This window comes from Azolla caroliniana, unplaced genomic scaffold (assembly GCF_043228905.1).
Source record: "Azolla caroliniana isolate FFs.n. ecotype wild unplaced genomic scaffold, voAzoCaro1.0.p SCAF_6, whole genome shotgun sequence".
Lineage (NCBI taxonomy): Eukaryota > Viridiplantae > Streptophyta > Polypodiopsida > Salviniales > Salviniaceae > Azolla > Azolla caroliniana.
The window spans coordinates 6,715,106-6,735,402 of NW_028230441.1; the positions used below are offsets into that span (position 1 = coordinate 6,715,106).

The 20,297-nt window shown below is 38.8% G+C and overlaps 2 protein-coding genes across 8 annotated transcripts; one reads left to right on the forward strand and one right to left on the reverse strand.

The window, feature by feature from the left end:
• Positions 1-1,087: 1,087 nt before the first annotated feature.
• LOC147862888 (putative pentatricopeptide repeat-containing protein At3g11460, mitochondrial) lies at positions 1,088-6,039 on the reverse strand. Of its 2 annotated transcripts, none has more exons than XM_087320914.1 (3): positions 5,875-6,039; positions 2,887-5,703; positions 1,088-2,186 (listed from the first exon to the last, which is right to left on the reverse strand). In XM_087320914.1, the coding sequence occupies exons 1-2, from the start codon at positions 5,986-5,988 to the stop codon at positions 3,481-3,483; spliced, it is 2,337 nt and encodes a 778-aa protein (XP_087177040.1). In that variant the 5' UTR covers positions 5,989-6,039; the 3' UTR covers positions 1,088-2,186; positions 2,887-3,480. The 2 variants fall into 2 exon arrangements, with proteins under 2 accessions (XP_087177040.1, XP_087177041.1); XM_087320915.1 differs by having other exon boundaries at positions 2,858-5,703.
• A 1,581-nt stretch (positions 6,040-7,620) lies between these two features.
• Positions 7,621-19,771, forward strand: LOC147862889 (uncharacterized). 6 transcript variants are annotated; one of them, XM_087320920.1, is made up of 11 exons: positions 7,621-7,804; positions 8,283-8,388; positions 9,480-9,587; positions 15,556-15,809; positions 15,928-16,282; positions 16,403-16,645; positions 17,087-17,313; positions 17,658-17,781; positions 18,183-18,289; positions 19,461-19,539; positions 19,625-19,771. In XM_087320920.1, the coding sequence occupies exons 1-11, from the start codon at positions 7,662-7,664 to the stop codon at positions 19,763-19,765; spliced, it is 1,887 nt and encodes a 628-aa protein (XP_087177046.1). In that variant the 5' UTR covers positions 7,621-7,661; the 3' UTR covers positions 19,766-19,771. The 6 variants fall into 6 exon arrangements, with proteins under 6 accessions (XP_087177046.1, XP_087177048.1, XP_087177051.1 ...); XM_087320923.1 differs by having other exon boundaries at positions 7,689-7,810; XM_087320922.1 differs by lacking the exon at positions 8,283-8,388 and having other exon boundaries at positions 7,665-7,804.
• Positions 19,772-20,297: the final 526 nt, after the last annotated feature.

Below are 20,297 nucleotides of genomic sequence, written 5' to 3' on the forward strand. Positions count from 1 at the left end.
TAGGAGGATACTAGTGTGGAATGTCTGTCTATATATTAGTCTATTATTTCTTGTCTTTACGCGAAGAGTGTATTCATATTGGAAACATCTTTATAGTCAAGAGAATAAATATTACGAGGGGGATAACGTCTGAGTTTCTATGAGCGATGCTTGTTCAGGATTTGTTCACAAGAAGAATGAAAGGCATGAAATGAGCATGATCTTTTGGCACGCCAAAAAGTTACATTGCATGTTGATATTTTGTGGGGTACTATGTTGTGCCCATTTAGGTATTCCATGGACTGGGATCAATGAAGTTTATGTGGTTTACTTATATTGGGTAGTATAAAATATAGAGTCTGGGTCATAAACATCCACCTCCTATCTAGTGTTTAAGATCCTAAGTATTGAGCTTGGAGAATAATTTATTACAATTGAAAATCTCTCTATCAATATATTAGTCTTATCACCTCCTATCTTCATACTAAGTGTATTTATCCTTTTTTTGGAAAAAAGTCTATTTATCTTGGAAATATATATATGGTGAAGAGATTAAACATGGGGAATATCTTTATTACAAAGAGATTAAAGACTCTACACATCTTCGTACCAAAAGGATTAACAAAAAACAATGTCAATATGCATCTTCATAATCGAAAGAGTACTAACACAACAAATACTCTACATGTATCACTAATGTTGTAGAGTCCATTCTATGCCAAGGCCCCAATGTTTGTGACAAGCATAGGCTTTAGAGTAACTTTTCAAATCAAAGTAGGATTCTTAAGTCAAACTCTCATGATGGGATCCATATTATTTGCCTTTTCAAAGCAAAGTAGGATCCATATTATTTGCGGGTGAACTAGTTCTTCAATGAAATGATGCCTTGTAGATGGCAAGAGTGCATATTTTTTCTGTGGCAATCATGAGAATATAATAAACATTAAAGCCAAGAGGAGCAATCAATTGAAATTAGTGTGTAATCTACTTGGACATGTAAGAATGATGGTTTTGTCTTGCATTAACCTCCCATTCGTTCTGAAGCAAATACACCTATGTGTGACGTTGTCGAAGGGACATTTTAACAAAAATATTCTTCATATACATATGTCAAGAACTTTACAGATATTTCAATCATTACAAGAGCGAAATACACTTCAAGTGGGCATAGAATATATTCTATATGCCATTCACCCACAAAACATAATCTTATCCAAGACTAAATTGTACCTAATAAAGTGAGTAATCAGTGCAACCACCATGGGCGGCACAGCAGGAGGAGATTGGCAGCAGTTAGAGGCGGTAATCTACAGATGTTAGAGGCGATTAGCTGCCAGCAATGGGGGATTAGTAGTGGTTATCTGTGATAATTGACCATCTGTGTCAATTAATGGTGGTTATTGATCTTTACAATAACCGCCAGTGGCAGCAGCAGTGGTTATGGGTTGTGAGTAGCAGCCATTTGACACCAAGCTATTGGCTCTCTGAGTATGTGCGATCGCAGTAATAGGAGTGGATGAAAGGGGTCAAGAGGCCCGAGCTGCCCCCAAAACAGATGGTGATGTGACATTTAGAGATGATATATGCATGGTGGGAGAAGAGTCCATTGGCGGTGCTGACGTGGCCAACAATGGTGACCGCTGATGTCAGCTGGAAAGCGGCGCTGGCAGTTGGTGGCATCGGCAGTTGGCTTGAATAAGCAGAAACAGAAACAGAAGAGGTCCCGGTTGCGGCATTAGTTGGAGAGGGTTGGCTAGAGTTATAGGAGGAGGAAAACACAGTTGTGGTGATTGGTGGGGGCGGTGATGGTTGATTGGAATAAGATAATGACGAAGAAACAGTTGGGGGTGGTTGGCTGGTAGTTGGTGGCGATTGAGCCGCACCAGTGGTTATGATGAAAGGAGAGGCGGCATCGACGGTAACAGTTGTGGTGCCCAACGATTGGGCAGGTACAGATGCCAATGAGATCGGCATGAAACCAATCTGGCGGTTGCTGTAGTAGAGACATGCACCGCTTCCCTCACTCACCCAGAAGACTCCTCTGTTAGGGTTATACAAAACCACTTGCAAATTCAACCTCACGTCCTCCACATGCACAGCCACCGCCAATGCATCTGATGCCGTCGATCCCGGGTCTGATCTGACTGTCTTCAGCGATAGGAGTTGCATTGTGGGTAGCTGTAGTTGGGGATCTCTGGGCTTCCACACTGCAAAGTACAAAACTATGAATACAATTATGAGAGTTACCAGTATGGCCATACATAACAGACAGGCTGCTTGCCGCCACTCTTCATCCTCTCTCCGGCAATGCCCCCGTCTCCCCATTCTCTCTCTCTCTCTCTATGCACACACACAAAACATATACATGTACATTTATATACACACATATATAACATATGTGTGATAAATTAATTATTAACAAAGAACTCCTCATTCTCTTTCTCTCTCTCTCTCTCTCTCTATACACACACATATATATACATACGTACACATAGATATAATATATATGTATGGGATAAATTAATTATTACCAGATAAAGTGCGTGATAACAACGTGTTACCTTTCCTTAGCTTTGATAGTATAATTACCTTCTAATGAACATCCTTTTGGTGATGCCATAGACTTTGCCTTGAAGATTAAAGGAAGTTTTTCTCCACCCCACCCCACTCTCCCTCCCTTTTCTTCATGATTGTGTCTTCCACACACATCTCTCTCTACTACTTTTGGATGTTTAAAAAGTACCTATCTATATACAACTTTTTAATTTTAATCATTTTAGTACTTCTGTCAATGATTGTATTCTGCGTAAAGCATTCCTTTGCTGGTTGCCTTTTACACACATGGAACCATATAAACATCATACATTCTGGACATTACCCTAAAACCATGTAAAAGCTCCTTCTTACCTTGTGTATCTTTCATGGTACATCCAACTTTCATTGGAGCTTTCTTTGCTACTCCCCACATGCTCTTTCCTTGTACATTTTTCCATCTCTTTACAAGATTGACCAAAATTTTACATATTTTTTCACTTAAAAGGAGGCATCGATGGTGGGAACCAAGGGAAAGGGGACTACCCACCAGTGTCTTACAAGACAAAAAGTTTCGACCACTTACAACCTATAGTATTGTGAAAGTTTTGAATTTGACTGCTCCAAAGAAGAGTACCCTTTGCAGACCCCTCTAGTAACATGCCCCTTTATATTATAACACACTCATCTGAAATAGAGTCATTCCATGACAAGCTATCATCTGGAAATCAGTGTATTTATCTTATAGCAATGTACTTGGATAGCATTACTGGTCCTGCTATGAATTAACAACGTTCTTTTCATCAAACTTGGGAGGTCAACAATTGTGATATTCTTGTAAAATACCAGTGCTCTTTTGAAGCCCTAATGATAGGCCTTCCTTGTATCCAATAATATCTTAATACATGGAAGGGAGCATGGCATGGTTATCAACATAATAATTACATAAGGTGATTTCCTGAACCCAGCTTAGTCCTGACATCCAGATTTTCTATCTTCAAACACATGAAGTTTGTTCAAGTTTCTGATCATAATTTTCCGCTTCTCTATTTTTGAGACTAATGATGTGGTATGACAACAATCATCACAGATACACATGCAACTCAGATGTATCGTTTCATCATTGGATGTATTGATGAGAGCACATGCAATGGCCAGATTCACACCATGCCCACATTGCAGATCTATCCTTGGATCATCTAAAATTCTCGGCAAGATTGGGTTCTCTGTTAAATAGAATTCTTTTCGTGATATTTCATGGGAAATAGCAGCTAATTTTGCATATGTATCTTTACTTTGAGAATGCTTGTTATTGCCAGAACAAAATGAATGAACGTTTCCACTCGCATCAACCCAAACGGTAATTCCTTGCTTATTCCATGAAGAATATGTATATTCTCGCCTCATAGCTTCAACTTTCTCCGCATCTTGTTGCATGCCAGCAGCAGCAAAAATATTAGCCATAAGAATATAAGCTGAAGCACAAGTATTATCTAATTGTATAGCTTGATCAAAGACTAATTTCCCGAGCTTCACGTTCGCCCACTTTCTGCAGGAACCTAATAATACATGCCAAACAGCGGGATAATCAGGAGAAGGCATCTTTTTAATCTGAGATGCTGCCTTATCAAACTGCCCTGCACATCCAAAAGCCATCACCATGCAAGTATAATGCTCCAAATTTGGATGAATACCATATTTTGTTCTCATGCTTTCAAACAGTATTTCAGCGTCATTCAATAGTCCCGCGTGACTACATGCACTCAGAACACATAAGAATGTAACTTCATCAGGAGAAATGCCTTCCTTCAGCATCTGTTCTAAACAGTTAAGTGCTTCCTTACCTTGGCCTTGTTGGGCATAACCTGTAATTAATGCATTCCAACATGCTACATTTCTCCTAGGGAGCTCTTCGAGCACTTCTTGTGCTTTCGCAAGGATACCACATTTGGCATACATATCCACCAATGCAGTTCCAAGCAAAACATCTCTTTCCAACAATCCTTTTTTCACAATCTCTTCCTGAATTTGTTTGCCCTTGTCTACAGCTCCCGCACTGCCACAAGCCTTCAAAATTGAAGTGAATGTGATTGCATTTGGCGAGAAGCCCTCCCTTTTCATCTGTTCCCAGCAATCTAATGCTTCATGACCCTGCCCCTGTTGGGCATATCCAGCAATCAATGCAGACCAAGAGACTACATTTCGCACATGAAGAGACTTGAGCACTTTGCATGCTTCCGCAAGCATACCACATCTTGCATACATATCGACAAGAGCATTCCCAAGCACAATGTCCTTATCTAGCAAATTGCCTCTGTTGATAATCTCACCATGGATCTGTAAACCTTCTTCTATAGCTCCAGTGGGGCCACACACCTTCAGGATGCAAATGAAAGTTACCACATCAGGAAAGAAGCCCTCGCTTTGCATCAATCGATAACAGTGTAATGCTTCATGATCTTTCCCCTTCTCAGCATATCCTGAAAGTAATGCATTCCAAGAGACTATATTTCGAATGGGCAATTCTTCAAGAGCTTTTCGTGCTTTCTCTAGTAGCCCACATTTGGCATACATATCCACCAAAGCAGTACCAAGCATAACATCATTTTCAAACAAACCTCTAGACATAATCTCTTCATGCATTTTTTCACCCATTTCTTTATCCTTCGTAGTACCACAAGCCTTCAACATGCAAATGAAGGTAACCGCATCAGGAGAGAGACCCTCCTTTTCCATGCCCTCGAAACAATTCAATGCCTCGTGAGCTTTTCCATACTCTACATACCCTCCAATCAATGCATTCCATGTGACAACATCCCTGAATGGAAGCTCATCGAGCACTTGTTGTGCTTTCGCAAGCATACCACATTTGGCATACATACTAATAACTGTACAAGATAGGTAAGGGTTATTATCTAATAAACCCTTCTTCACAACAACGTCATGTAACTTGATACCTGTACATAGATCTTTCTTCTTGCCACAATCCTTGAGTGAGGACACAAAAGCATCATATTCTCTATGATTACCGTCGTTACTCTCCTCTTTATCCATTTTCATTATCTCTCCAAGCTCAATTGGTCTTCCTCGTCTTCTAATCTCTTCAGTGACCCAAGAAGGATTGTGGCATCCATGGACCCATAAAGACACATACGTGATTTTGTGTCTAAAGTCGGGGGAATTTGAGCTTCTCTGTATCAAAACAGAATATGTATATATCTCTGTTTCTGTGTGTCTGTCTCTATCTCTCTCTCTCTCTCTCTCTCTCTCTCTCTCTCTCTCTCTCTCTCTCTCTCTCTCTCTCTCTCTCTTGTCCTCACTCTTTCTTTCTTTCTTTTTTCCTCAAAGGCTTGATCGCCTCACCTTGGTGAAACGGACATCATTCCACAGACAAGGATCTTTGAAGAAGGATCGCCATGAGAGGTCCATCTTCTGACACGACCTATTTGATGTGCAAGGTCTCGACGCCATAGCCATTATTAGCAGAGGAGGATGACAAAAATCTGGTATGGCTTGGTTGTCTGTCTTTACAAGCTTCTCTAGTGGTCGGTCATGGGTTCGAATCTTACCGATGACACAAACGCTTCCTCACAACATTTATTGCTTATAGAGTCACCATAGACTTTCGGACAGAATTCCAGAATATGATTTGCCTTTTCCTTTAGTTCCGATTCCCAAACACCTTCTAGCCGAGAAGGGATGATTTTGGCACAAAATGGCAAGTCTAATTGATTTCATGGAACTTGTCCAATACCATTATTTGAGGGGGGGGGTGTCACGTTTCGATATATTTTTCCCCGCGTTGCAATCATATCGACTTGAAAAGATTGTGCTTTGCAACCCTATGGTAGTCGTTCCGAGTCTCAATTGATTGTGTTTGATGGTTGCATTCTCAGAGCAAAATCCTTGTTATTCTAAATAGACATCAATCATCACACATGATAATCAAGCATGTGTCATGGTGTTGTGCCATGTACAGTGAGATTTGGTTTGCGCACCACACCATATGATGTGACATGGTCGAATATGATGACAAAAGAAATCTCAATGCATGAAAAAGTACTTCCTTTTATTCCTCTTCTTTTTTGGGTTGTCATGTTTTAGTCGTCACGTGCAAGTATTATGCATTGTGCAAATCACATGAAGATGGCATTCATTCGATAAAGATAGACTCTTTATGAACTTGTTAACATTGTATATGTTGTGCACATCACACATGCTACTTTAATCAGTGGCATTTTCAAGCGAATAGAATGATGCATAGTATTGTATCAAAGCGAGATAGAGAAACACAAAAGTTGTCCACCAATTGTGGTAATGTCCTCCCTTCTCCCTTTTTGGGAGGACCTAAGTTCAAACTTAACGTGGGATTCAAGCCCATCTTGATCAAATTGGGTTTCCTATGGTGGGCGTTGATAATCAATTTATCCACACATCTCTCATTCCTAATGAACACAATGCCAACATAAGAAAGGAGTAGATTGGAGCCGATGGGTAAAATGATCACTATATGCATGCTGACTATCATAAGACCTATCATAAGACACATGCTAGTGGGGACTAATGGTATACATTTGACATGGTGGAGAAATGGACGAAAATCAAAGTATACATCCCAACGCTCTTCTGTCACAAATTATTGGATTTGTGTGGTCGTCAAGAGACACATAGATCAACAATTGTCCATCACGAGGGGTAGCAAATCAAGACCACAACTAACTATGTCTATATGTTTGAGGTGTGTATAATATATATATCGTGACGAACGAATACACATAATCTTGTGAGTATTTTATACATAATGTATGTATATATACGTACGTATAAATAAATGACCACAAACTCTTTCATTACATACATATCGCGACGAACAAATAAACATCGTCGTGTGAGTATTTATTTATACGCAATGTATATACATACCTACAGTATAGATGAATGATCACCAACTCCTTCGTTCTTCTTACATACATATATGTATGTATGTATGTATGTATGTGTGTGTGTATGCATGTACATATGGCGACGAACAAATACATCGTCGTATGCGTATTTATGCGTAATGTATAGACATACGTATACGGTATAAATACATGTTACAGCAACTCCTTCGTTCTTCGTCCTCTTCCTTCCGTATCAGGGAGAAGGATATGGCGGAATCAGAAGACACCGTGCGATCCATGGTCCAGGAAGTTGTTCGCGTCTATCGCGATGGATTGGCAATGGTCTCCTCAGAACGCCCTTTCCTGACTGAGATGGCATGGTTTCTTGTCCAAGCTACATGCCTGCAGCGGTAAGTGTATGTTCTCTTTTTCCTCTTCTTTTGAATCTCTCCGTGTTTCAAGATAGAGATGGCATGGTTGGTTATCCAAACCACATGCCTGCAATTACTAGTCTATATTATCATCTTCTTGAATCTCTCTTGGTTTCAAGAAACATTTTTTGATCACCCGTGCAGAAGACCTTCGCTATTTTTCTTTGCTCGTTCTTTGATTCAAAAATGTTTTGTTACACCATTATTCCTTCTGATAATTCCTCTTCTTGGAAGTTTTTTAACAATCAAGAAGATTTTTTCATTTTTTTTGTTCCTACTGCAAGTACTATATTTCTAGAATCCAACAACATTTTCTAAACGCTTATCAGGAAGAACTCTTTTTTTCTTAGTGATTGTCTATTCATTGTGATCTGCTAACGATTCAGGAACATACCATTACAAAGTCATTCATTTTTTAATCGGGTTCCTTCTGATTTTTACATCTGCCTAAACACAGGTCCCAAACGGATGTAAAATCAGTGTCTTCTGGTGAGATCATAGAGAAATGTGTGAAATTGCTGAAATTAAAGGATTATCCTGTCATTGAAACTATTCAATTACAGGTGAGAGAATATTCTACTACGTCCAACTTGAAAATTTACTTGAAAAACCTAAAATGTATACATTTGTAAACAAGCAGCTTAATAGCAAGCATCAAGCTGATGTTCTGGAGTCTCTCAGTTCTCTGTTATTCCTTGCAAATGATGTGCTCTGAATCCTGATATCACTAACCTATTCTTACACTCAAAGGAAGAGATAAAATGGAGAAATTCTTAGTTATTATCCATTGAAATGTCAGAAAAGAATGATTTCTTGAGATTTCATCTCGTGCTCAAACAGGAAAAAAAGAAATTTTCTTGAGATTTCTTCTCGTGCTCAAACAGGAAAGATTGAAAGATTGAAAGAGAGAAAATAAAGTATTTTTGTTTTATTCTTGTCCATCGTATATGATAAAAATAATGATGCCTTCAGCCTTATTTTCACCTCATTCTCTTTCAAAAACAGAAGAGATAAAAGAGAAAATTTTATACTATCACTGTATACTAGTAGAAAGAATGGGATTCCAAGCTTTATTTTCACACGCAAAAGGGAAAATGTGGAAAAAAAACAAAAAGATATATTTATTTAATATCTAATTGGAAAACCAGAACTAGTCTCCAGCTATATTGTTGCCCCCAAAAGGAAGAGAGGGAAAGTGTCAAGCATTATGCTTAGTCTTGAAAAGATAAGATAAAAATTACATTCGTATACTTTTATACCACATTAGAGAAAGAATGATGTGTTGAGTTTTGCCCTCATTCTTTCTATCAAAAATAAAGAGAGGAAACAAAAGAAAAAAACACATATGTTTTTACTTTACCCATTTTTGCCAGAAATTTTTATTTGAACACCTTGCATTGACATGTTCTGACAAAACTGATAGACTCAAAGTGTTATAAACTTGCTTAGAAACCTCTTGGTTTTTTTACTAAGAAGTATTTGTGATACACATACAACCATAATTGCCTTGAAATTTAAAAGAGCAATGATGGACATGCTTCTTAATATAACAGCATTTGCATGACAGTGTTTATTGAACTTTTCTGTGGGTTAGTAAATCCATCAAGTTTTGAAATAAGTCATAACAATTTTGATTTATTTTTCTATTGGGTAGGTCAACATTTATGCACTTATGTTCATGCATGAAAGGAGGCTAGCAAAAGAAGAACATACACATATGAGGTGTTGTGAAGACTACTTAAATTGGATATTGAAAACTCGTGTAAGTATTATATCCTGAAGGTTTTTTTGTCCGAAATCAAAGTGAGTACATTTTTTTTTTGGTTTAAAGAAGATAGATCCTTTTCCATTTTCAAGAATGAAACTATTGTTAGATATAATCAATGATCAGCCCCAAGTTGTAAATCTATCCCCATATGTGCTCTTAGAGTGCACATTTTGTGATAGCGCCCCAAATGAGGAGCGGCTAGTGTGCAACTCGACCATATGGGTCGATAAGGTGTTAATCTAGGAAACCGTAGATGCGTAGGACACAATATATTTAGGAAAGAGAGAAATAGATAAAAGGATTGGCTAATCAAGTCAGCTAGAATATTTTGTGGGCAAGTTACGATGTACTTAGTCTTGAAGTATGCGTCATTGACTTCAAGATAAGTATTATCTAGCACTAGCCTGTACCTAGGGAGTTGGGTCATATTAAATGACAAGTCAGTTGACAGAAAAGGAATATCTCCACTACTGTCAACTGACTTGCACATTTATACTAAGACCAAACATAGATTATAAGTCACTTTTCTCACACAGTGGTGAGATTGATCATTTGTCCCCACTAATTTTGTAGTGAGCCGGTCCATATCCTATCTAAGCTCTAAGGTGTGAGCGCATGGGAAAACTACCATTTTGAACTACTCTCATATGTAATAGAAATTCTGTTTTCATATATCCATCTCTGCAGTTGTAACTCTATATACCTATCTACTCGATTCTCAATATTTCTAATATGGTATCAGAGCGAAGAGGTTGATCTAGATTAGGTATATACGGGTAGTTGCTGTCTAGCAACAGAGAGAAATAGAGAGAGAGAGAGAGAGAGACAGAGTATCAATGGCCTTGTCCACGAATGTTGCAGCTGCTCCATTGCGCATTCGCCCACCTCCATTGTCTGATGGAAAGCTAGATGGAACCAACTACACTCTATGGAAGTTCAAAATGTCTGCCATTTTGGATTCCTACGAGTTGTTGGAAACAATCATGGGACCCACAGGGGGAGACCCTGAGCCCATGGCAACCTTTGACCCTGCACACCCTACCACATCAATTCCTCCAAATGCTGATCTACTTCGAGCCTGGAAGAGAAGGAACGCTGATGCGCTATGTACCATAGTCACTGGTGTATGTGACTCCGTACTAACACTAGTGCAACATACAACTAGGGCACATGAAGCTTGGAGCATATTGGCCAGCCAGTATGAGACCAGAAACTATACAAGGATACAAAACCTCGAAAATCAGCTTGCTGCAGAGAAGCTCGCTGATGGAGAGAAAGTAGAATCCTTTGTAAAAAGGATTAAGGATCTTCAAGATCAGCTGGCGGCTGTTGGAGTAGTCGTCTCTCAAGAGGATATGGCTCGTCGGTGCATTCGAGTACTTCCTTTCAAGTATGATGGCATTGTGACAGCATTGAACACTCAGGTTCGACCCACTCCTTTAAAATTTGATGAACTAAGTGCAATGCTGCTTGAAGAGGAGCTTCGGCTGAAGACAAGAGAAGAAAGGGAAGATTCAGCATTTGTCTCTAGGACTAAGGGTGAAGGGGCATCCAATTCAAACAATGCGAATAGGATACCGAAGAAGAAGAAGTTCAATGGATCGTGTTTCTACTGTGACAAGAAGGGTCACACAATCAAGGATTGTCGAAAGAAGATGGCGGATGAGAAGAATGGTTCTAATAAGACTTCTTGGAGAGAGCCTGAGTCCGCTAACAATGTCGTAGATGAACTTGAGTTATGGGTCGCAACTGAAGAAGTGTGTTCTTCAGTTGACACTCAAGTTGTTGATGAGTCTTGGATTCTCGATAGTGGAGCATCCCGACATATGATCAGTAATCGTGACTGGTACAGTTCTTGGACACCTCTACAAGAGCCCATCAATGTTGTGGTCGGGAACAATGCTCGATGTCCGGCCAAAGGAACCGGAACCGTCTCCCTCAAAGCAACGACCGGTGGGACAAAGCATCTCTCTCAAGTGTTGTACGTGCCAGATCTGAAGAAGAATCTACTGTCCATTTCTGCACTGACTGACAAGGGTCTTGATATTCGATTCAAGAAGTCGGGTGCAGAAATAACAGATTCTGCTGGCAAGGTTGTAGGAATAGGGGTGAGGCGCAACAATCTCTATGAGCTGAGCGCGTTTACCATTTCTACTGACCACAGCACAAGTACCAACACAAAGCAATGACATGAGAGATTTGGGCATCTCAACGTTGCTGTGTTGAAGGAGATGAAGAAGTCGAATATGGTAGTTGGGTTGCCAACCCTATCTGACTTAAGTCATGTTTGTGATGCTTGTATGATGGGCAAGCATCAAAGATCAGCCATTCCAAAAGAGAGTCAAAATCGGGCAAAGACTCCTCTACAGCTAATACACATTGACCTCTCTGGAAAAATGGTGACTCCTGCAATGGGTGGATCTCTCTACTATATGCTAATAGTCGACGACTTCAGCAGAAAGATGTGGGTTTACTTCCTTCGGGAGAAGGCTGAAGCTTTTAAAATCTTCAAAAGATGGCATAAGTTTGTCGAGCGAGAGTCTGGAAAGTTAGTGAAGGAGCTACGCTCTGATCGAGGTGGAGAATTCTTATCAATAGAATTCTGTGAGTATTGCAAAGAGCATGGAATTAAGCGCCAACTTACAACTGCCTACACCCCACAACAAAATGGCGTTGTCGAACGTCGAAATCGAACAGTTGTCGAGATGGCTAGGTGTATGTTGAAGGCACAAGCGCTGCCCGACCCATTCTGGGCTGAAGCAGTGAACACAGCAGTTTACATCCTCAATCGGAGCTACACGAAGGCACTTCAAGGGAAAACACCCCAAGAAGCTTATTCAGGCAAGAAACCTTCAGTGCTGCACTTCAGAACCTTTGGGTGTATGTGCTACGCACATATTCCAGATGTGAGCAGAAAGAAGTTGGATGCTAAAAGCAAAAAGTGTATCTTTCTCGGATATAGTGAAGAGTCAAAGGCCTATCGACTCTACGATCCAGAGGCAAGAAAGATATTGACAAGCCGCGATGTGGTGTTCGATGAGGAACAACCACAGCTAGCTGAGAACAACGATTCTCAAGTTATCTCATCAACTGAAGAAGTATTTTACCCAATCCCGACCCATTATCCAAAAAAGGAAGCTGAACCATCTGATGGTAATGGTTCACTAGTTCAGCCTATGCCAGTCCCACATGTAAAGAAAATACCTAAGTGGGCTCAACAACTCTTCAATGATCATACTCCTAAAGTTGAGTTTCCTGAAACTTCAACTGATGGATTACGAAGATCAAGAAGAATACAGGAGCAAGGAAGAACCTCTGACCACATTGTCAACATGGCTCTGATGGTGGACATCATAGGCTCAGTTAGTGAGCCGATCTCGGTGGAGGAAGCTATGGCCGACCCGAAGTGGAAAGAGGCGATGATATCAGAATATGATAGCATCATGAAAAATGACACATGGGAGTTGGTAGAGAGGCCAACAAAGAAGAAGGTGATAGGCACGAAGTGGGTATGGAAAGTAAAGTATAAAGCTGATGGCTCTTTGGAGAAATTCAAGGCCAGGCTAGTAGCGCAAGGATACTCCCAAATTGAAGGGTTCGATGTACAAGAAACATTTGCCCCGACAGCTCGCATGACAACAATTCGAATGGTCATAGCGTTGGCTGCTTCAAGAGGATGGCCGATTTATCAAATGGATGTCAAATCAGCATTTCTGAATGGGCATCTCAAGGAGGAGGTATATGTGACACAACCACCGGGGTTTGAGATACCGAATTCAGAAAACAAAGTTTGCAAGCTGAAGAAGGCACTATATGGTCTAAAGCAAGCACCAAGAGCTTGGAACAAGAGGATAGACAGCTTCTTACGATCAATCGACTTTAAGCAATGTGCTTCGGATGCAAGTATGTATGTCAAAATGAAGGACGGGAAACAAGTCATCATTATCATTTACGTGGATGATCTAGTACTTACTGGTGACCATGAAGAGTGCATTGGCCAAACACAAGAGTGTTTGAAAACTGAGTTTGAAATGACAGACTTGGGGATTCTACACTACTTCCTTGGAATTGAGGTTTGGCAAACCTCGGTCGGCATCTTCATGTCACAAAGAAAGTATGCAACAGAGATCTTGAAGACCTTCGGGATGATGGACAGCAAGTCGAAGTCGACTCCAATGGAGTCAAACTGCAAGCTATCCCAAGAAGACTCATCACCAATGGTTGACATAAGGAAGTATAGACAACTAGTAGGAAGTCTAATTTTCCTATGCAACACTAGGCCGGATATTTGTTTTGCAGTCAATGTGGTGAGTCGATTCAGCAACAAGCCGAAGGAGACTCATTGGAAAGCTGCTCTACGTGTATTAAAGTACATTGTGGGTACTTTAAATTATGGAATCTTCTACAAGCCAACAATTGACCAACTTAGTGGATATTGCGACTCCGATTGGGCTGGAGATAGTGATTCCAGAAAATCAGTTTCTGGATATTGTTTTTCAATAGGATCTGGAGCTGTTTCATGGAGTAGTAAAAAACAACCAACAGTGGCACTATCTTCAACGGAGGCAGAATACAAAGCAGCATGCATAGCGGCATGCGAGGTAGTTTGGCTAAGAAGAATCCTTATGGATGTGGCAGTCCCAATAAGGACGGCAACGGTATTGAGGTGTGACAATCAGAGTTGCATGGCCATTGCCAAGAACCCCGTATTTCATGCACGTACTAAACACATAGAGATTCAGTATCACTATGTGCGGGAGCTAATAAATGATGAGATTGTGGAGCTTGAGTACTGTCCAACATCAGAAAATGCTGCAGATATCTTCACAAAGGCGCTTGGAGCAGAACAGTTGCAACAACACCTTCGACGACTAGGTGTTGGCCCAATTCCAAGTGAACTCAATGGGTTGATCATTGAGGGGGCGTGTTAGATATAATCAATGATCAGCCCCAAGTTGTAAATCTATCCCCATATGTGCTCTTAGAGTGCACATTTTGTGATAGCACCCCAAATGAGGAGCGGCTAGTGTGCAACTCGACCATATGGGTCGATAAGGTGTTAATCTAGGAAACCGTAGATGCATAGGACACTATATTTAGGAAAGAGAGAAATAGATAAAAGGATTGGCTAATCAAGTCAGCTAGAATATTTTGTGGGCAAGTTACGATGTACTTAGTCTTGAAGTATGCGTCATTGACTTCAAGATAAGTATTATCTAGCACTAGCCTGTACCTAGGGAGTTGGGTCATATTAAATGACAAGTCAGTTGACAGAAAAGGAATATCTCCACTACTGTCAACTGACTTGCACATTTATACTAAGACCAAACATAGATTATAAGTCACTTTTCTCACACAGTGGTGAGATTGATCATTTGTCCCCACTAATTTTGTAGTGAGCCGGTCCATATCCTATCTAAGCTCTAAGGTGTGAGCGCATGGGAAAACTACCATTTTGAACTACTCTCATATGTAATAGAAATTCTGTTTTCATATATCCATCTCTGCAGTTGTAACTCTATATACCTATCTACTCGATTCTCAATATTTCTAATAACTATTGCTCATCAAATAACCTTCGTGATGATCAATCTTTTGGGAATCTGCATGCACAAGTGGGTTCAAATTAGCCCATAACAATCAATATCATACAAGTTAATGGAAATGCAAAGAACATGAACCTTTGCTTCATGACATGTGTGAGACTCTTCATGAAGTTATAATGGCTGTAATTCTTAATTACTGTTTGTATAATGCCACAGGTTTATTGCATCTCTCACTTCTCCTCGAATTGATTTTGTATTACTTCTAATTATTTTTTCAAATGCTTAGGACACAAAATTCTTGTTTCAAACTCAGATGCTTTTACCAGTACTCATTATTTTGTAGACTTATATTTATTCGCATGTCTATTTTCTGGGCAATGTCCTGATGGAGCTGATGAAGATTCAATTTATTACAGGTCTATGATAGAAGAGAGATGTCCACTGCAGTAGATGAACTACACAAACTTGTTGTGAATTTCCTGAAGGAAACTAGTAAACGAATTGATGAAGATATGTCTGTTTTGCATAATGAAGACGAGATAAGCACTGCTATTGATAGCATATTTCCAAGAACAGGATTTCTTTGTTGGATGAATCTGTCAGATGTTGAAAAAGCCACACAAATGCTCGAGCTCTCTAATATTGTGCCTGGTATCCGTGCATATAATAGGTGTGTAACTGTAGCCATATTTTAAAAGCATAGCTATTGTTTATTACTGTTATCCTATCATGGGGTTTTATTATGATTGCTCAAATTTCTTGTCTGAGCTAAGAACTTCTCTCTTCAGATTGAAAGGGAAAAGCCATACTGTCTGCCAGGATATCTTTCATATTTTTGACAATGAAGTCCAAAGTCTAAAGAATACAGTGGAAGATGAGTTTAAAAATATCACCGAAAGATCAGTTTCATATGCAAAATTTCTTACGTCACATATTGATAATTTGGGCACTCATCATGTGTTGATTCAGCGGCTGCGTGATGAACTCAATTATGACTTACAGTTATCCTCATTCTTCCAAGATATCTGTACTGTCATAATGGAGATGCATCTTAAAATGGAAAAACTATCTGAAAAATTCTGCGAACAACTGGAAATCCTTGAAGCCACAATTGGTTCACAAACATGTGTTCCCAATGAGTTTGTATGCATTTTATTAGAAGAAAAAGAAAGTAGTAATGGAAATGAACTTGTCCATTTACCACTAGAACCCTTTCTCCACTCCTATGGTATGTCTTAAGAATTTGTGTGGTTTCTGATTTAGGTCTTTCCAGAGTTCCAAAGTGTTGGTTTGTTGCAAAGAAGTGCATCAAAAGAGCTAAGGAGATTAAGGGTTCAAACGGAAATAGTACAAGAACTATGTACATTATCGAAAAAACCAGCATTTGAGAGAACTCCAGTTGGTTTAGCTAGCATCACAACAGATTGTGGCTTTTCAAAACTGGAAATAATTGTGGATAACTGTGGCTTTTTACCACCTAATATGTATACAACTAATGCTGCTCAGGTAATTATTGGAAAATCACTGTGTGCAAGAGCATGAAATTTAATGTTGCCTCTTGATGTGGTTCTTAGTCATCCCTGTAGTTCCATCTCCTCCCATTTATCTACATTTTATCTTTATCCTATGAAATGTGTTAGGGAAAAACTCCACATTATTTAGGGAATACAGTTATTTCCCCATACATCCCCCAAAATTTGTTGTTGTTTCCCAGATCGACCTTAGCCTCCTCTTTAGAGAGAAAAAGTGGTTGAATCGAGATATAATTGCTCAAATAGCTCTTAAAACTGTTGCTGGGGACAGTTGACCAGAATAATTTGGGGAAATGAAGGAAAATATGGGTTTTGGGGAGTTTATTCCCAATTATTTTGTGGCCTAATTTTCTGCAGTGTTATGTCACATTGTTTTTTACTCATCTGAATAGCGTTTAATTATTTTTCTAAATAGGTTGGATCAAACTGTAATGATGTTCCAAGGGAAAGAAACAATTTCACTACAAATGCTATTGTCGTAAAAGATCTAGGGATGGAAGGCTTAAGACTTCAACTAAATGGATATTGCCTAATAACTATTCTGAAGAAAGGCGGGCTTCTTTTATATGGAGATCCCAAGGCAGGAATAGCTCAAGTTGGAGAGAATAGTTTTTTGTTTGCTAATACAGATTGTTTGAATGAGTATGCTAGCTGTTTAGTTTCGAATGTAAAATATGTTGGGAAAAACTCTATATACCCCTGAGTTCTTTATTTGCTAAAATGCCATGGTGTTTTCTTTAGTTTCTCAAATTCCCTTGGTCAAACCCCTCTCTAGCTATTATATAGTATTTATGAACTGTCATATGCTTACATCAGTCTTTCTCTGTTTTTCTTGGGGTGTCCAGAGTCAATTTGACAAATAACAAAAACTTAAGGACATTTGTGGGAATATAAGAAATTGGGGTATATATGAGTTTCTCCCAATTAACTTTGCTTCTCTGTATGGACCTGAGTTGAACCTATTTGTGTAAAGTTTATGCTTGCAGGTTTGTAAAAGCACCTAATGAATTGTGGGCCGCGCTAGAGACAATTGTAACTATGAGGCCTCAATTAATTAACATTCTTGGTCTCCAAAGAGAACCAAAGTTCATGCCACTTGGGATACCAAATGTAATTTAAACAACTACAATAATTTAGTCTCTTAAGTCTAGAATGATTAACAGTGTAGTACAGTTTGCCTTTAAGACTGTTATATCCATGCATCATATCCTTTTCTGTAATTCTATATAACACAGTAATTTGTTTCTTTTATATTTTGTATTGCAAGAGAGTGTGTATGATTCCCACTTGAACTAGTTCTACCCTCTACTGAACTGTGCAAGTTCTATTCATTATGCTTGTTAGTTGCTTTTTAAAGAGAAGTATATTTTATATCTTTTTGTGATTAAGGGAAGTTTATTACCATTAGTAATGTTGGTAAACTAATGTCGGTAAACAGTAAAAGAATGTCCAAAATTATAATTCTCAAAGATGAGTGACTTATTTAAAAACTTGTTTTTATTATTATACAGATCTTGGAACTTGTCAACAAACATCCACTGAAACAGGAGTTCTCAACTCAAACTGCATTGCACATTCAACCTGCACATGTGTTTGATGAAGAAACTTTCTTTAAAAGGTACGTAGAAAAACATCTATTTGTCGTGTATAAAACTGTAGAGCCTATTTTATTGGATCGTCAAACATGCAGTTTCATGGTCACTTTTCTTTTCTTTAAAATTTCTCAGTATTGTCATGCTATTTTCTTTAAAAATTTTACTTCAATTGTCATGCTAGTTTCTAATTGGGCAAATTTTAGTTTAGCTCATCCATTATGGTTAGTACTATAAATGTCCATTGGAAGCTGTCATCCCAAAACTCTGGACAACCACAATAGATACCAAAACTTGCTAACATATCCGAAATACTGTAAATTACAAATTCGATCGATTTATACATGCAATAAGGTTATGCTTGCTATAGAAGAACATTACATTGTCTTACAATAATTGAAAGCTTGTCCTTTTGTGAAAAGCAATGGAAAATTGCTTGTTACAGAGAGACTTGTATAATGAAAACCAAAGGCTCATCGTTTTTTGTTGTATGAGGTGGAAAATATTCTTTAATGAGTTCATTTCAGCCAGTCAAATAGTGCATGTGCTTCATCATCCGCTACTTCCATGTTGGAAAGCTGACACGCCCTTTCATGCCATGATAAGAGAGATGAGCTAGATTGACTTGGAGTCTCCATTGTCATCATCACTTGCCATGTTATGTCCCCTGTAACTTATATCCTATTACTTGTGGTCTCCATTGCCATCAGCATTCGTCTGCTTGATCTATGGTGTCTCCTTGGCATGTTGTCAGTGGAAGTACGGAACTGTGGAAGAAATCAATGATGTGCAAGTGTTGTGGCATCCTGCATGCCAATATAACGTTTTGGCCAAAGTGTTGTGAGTATAATGAGCAACATTTGGCCAAAGTGTTGTGAGTATATTGATGATATATCGACCCAGAGTGCTTCATCTCAAGAAAAAACTCCAATAATCTTTCTATCTCTAAAATGAATAGGCTTAGTCTACAGACGGTGACCAACATGACCTCTGAGATTAAAAGGTCTTGCATTCAATGCTCTAGGTTCTGCTGTGGCATCTGCAAGTGTTAATAAAAACTTGGTTCACCACTTGGATATAGCCTTACAACTTGGAGAGAGAGAGTGGATATCATATTTCATCTATTGTAGTTTATACTTTCGTAATTAGTACATTACTATTTGAGAGAGAGAAAGAGAGAGAGCATTTTCTATGTAGAGCCCTACAACTTTCAAGTAAGAGAACCCATAGTACTCAAACAATTTCAAGTCACTTTCATAGAGACGCATTTTCACAGGTGTGCTTCTTATGAGCTCATGTCGTAGCATCTATTTATGTTCTCATGCAAGGTAATGTAATGGTATGTCAATTGATATTTTTAGGTTTGGTTACCTCGTGATAAATCTACACAAAGTTTGTTTGCCAAAGGAACTACTATGCCAAAGAAGCTAAAGCTCTTTGAAAATCTTAGGGGACCACCTCACTTCGAGTTCAAGGTTTTGGACATCATTCTAGATGTTTAGTGTATGTGGATCCACAAGGAAACTTTTTTGTGTTCAAAGTTTAGGTTCAAAGTTTAGAAATTCCACAAATTAGGTTCAAAGTTTAATACTTCCAATCGATTTACTCCACAAATGTACACTAATTGCTGGGACTATTTTGTAGTTTAGCATTATAGGAGGGATGTGAATGATTTCCATTTAGACCTATGTTTGTGATTGTTTTGTTTTGTAGCGAAGGATCAAATGTCCATATCATAGCCAAGGATTGGCATTCAAGTTTACCTTGTATCATGGAAAGGCACTTTAATATATACAACTTTTTTAGACAACGATATGTGTAAGCTTAGACACATTCAAAAACAAATGATTTGAGGATAAATGCATTACCCTTATTTTTCCTAATGTAAAATCCACCACCATCTCTTTGCACAAAACCCTCACATTTTAAATGTGCTCAATTTTGGAGAATTGAAAGGGGAAACATGTTGAGAATTATGGTGCCATATCTCTTATGGACTTTTCTATGTGTTATCAGAACTTATATTATCTATCA

What these genes read in the sequence shown, in the direction of transcription:
- LOC147862888 (XM_087320914.1), bottom strand. Translation starts at nt 5,988, where the DNA reads ATGGCTATGGCGTCGAGACCTTGCACATCAAATAGGTCGTGTCAGAAG. An exon ending in ATGATGTCCGTTTCACCAAG is followed by an intron (nt 5,704 to 5,874) that starts GTGAGGCGATCA and finishes GTTTTGATACAG; the next exon opens with AGAAGCTCAAATTCCCCCGA.
- LOC147862889 (XM_087320920.1), top strand. Translation starts at nt 7,662, where the DNA reads ATGGCGGAATCAGAAGACACCGTGCGATCCATGGTCCAGGAAGTTGTT. An exon ending in TTGAAACTATTCAATTACAG is followed by an intron (nt 8,389 to 9,479) that starts GTGAGAGAATAT and finishes TCTATTGGGTAG; the next exon opens with GTCAACATTTATGCACTTAT. An exon ending in GGTATCCGTGCATATAATAG is followed by an intron (nt 15,810 to 15,927) that starts GTGTGTAACTGT and finishes TTCTCTCTTCAG; the next exon opens with ATTGAAAGGGAAAAGCCATA.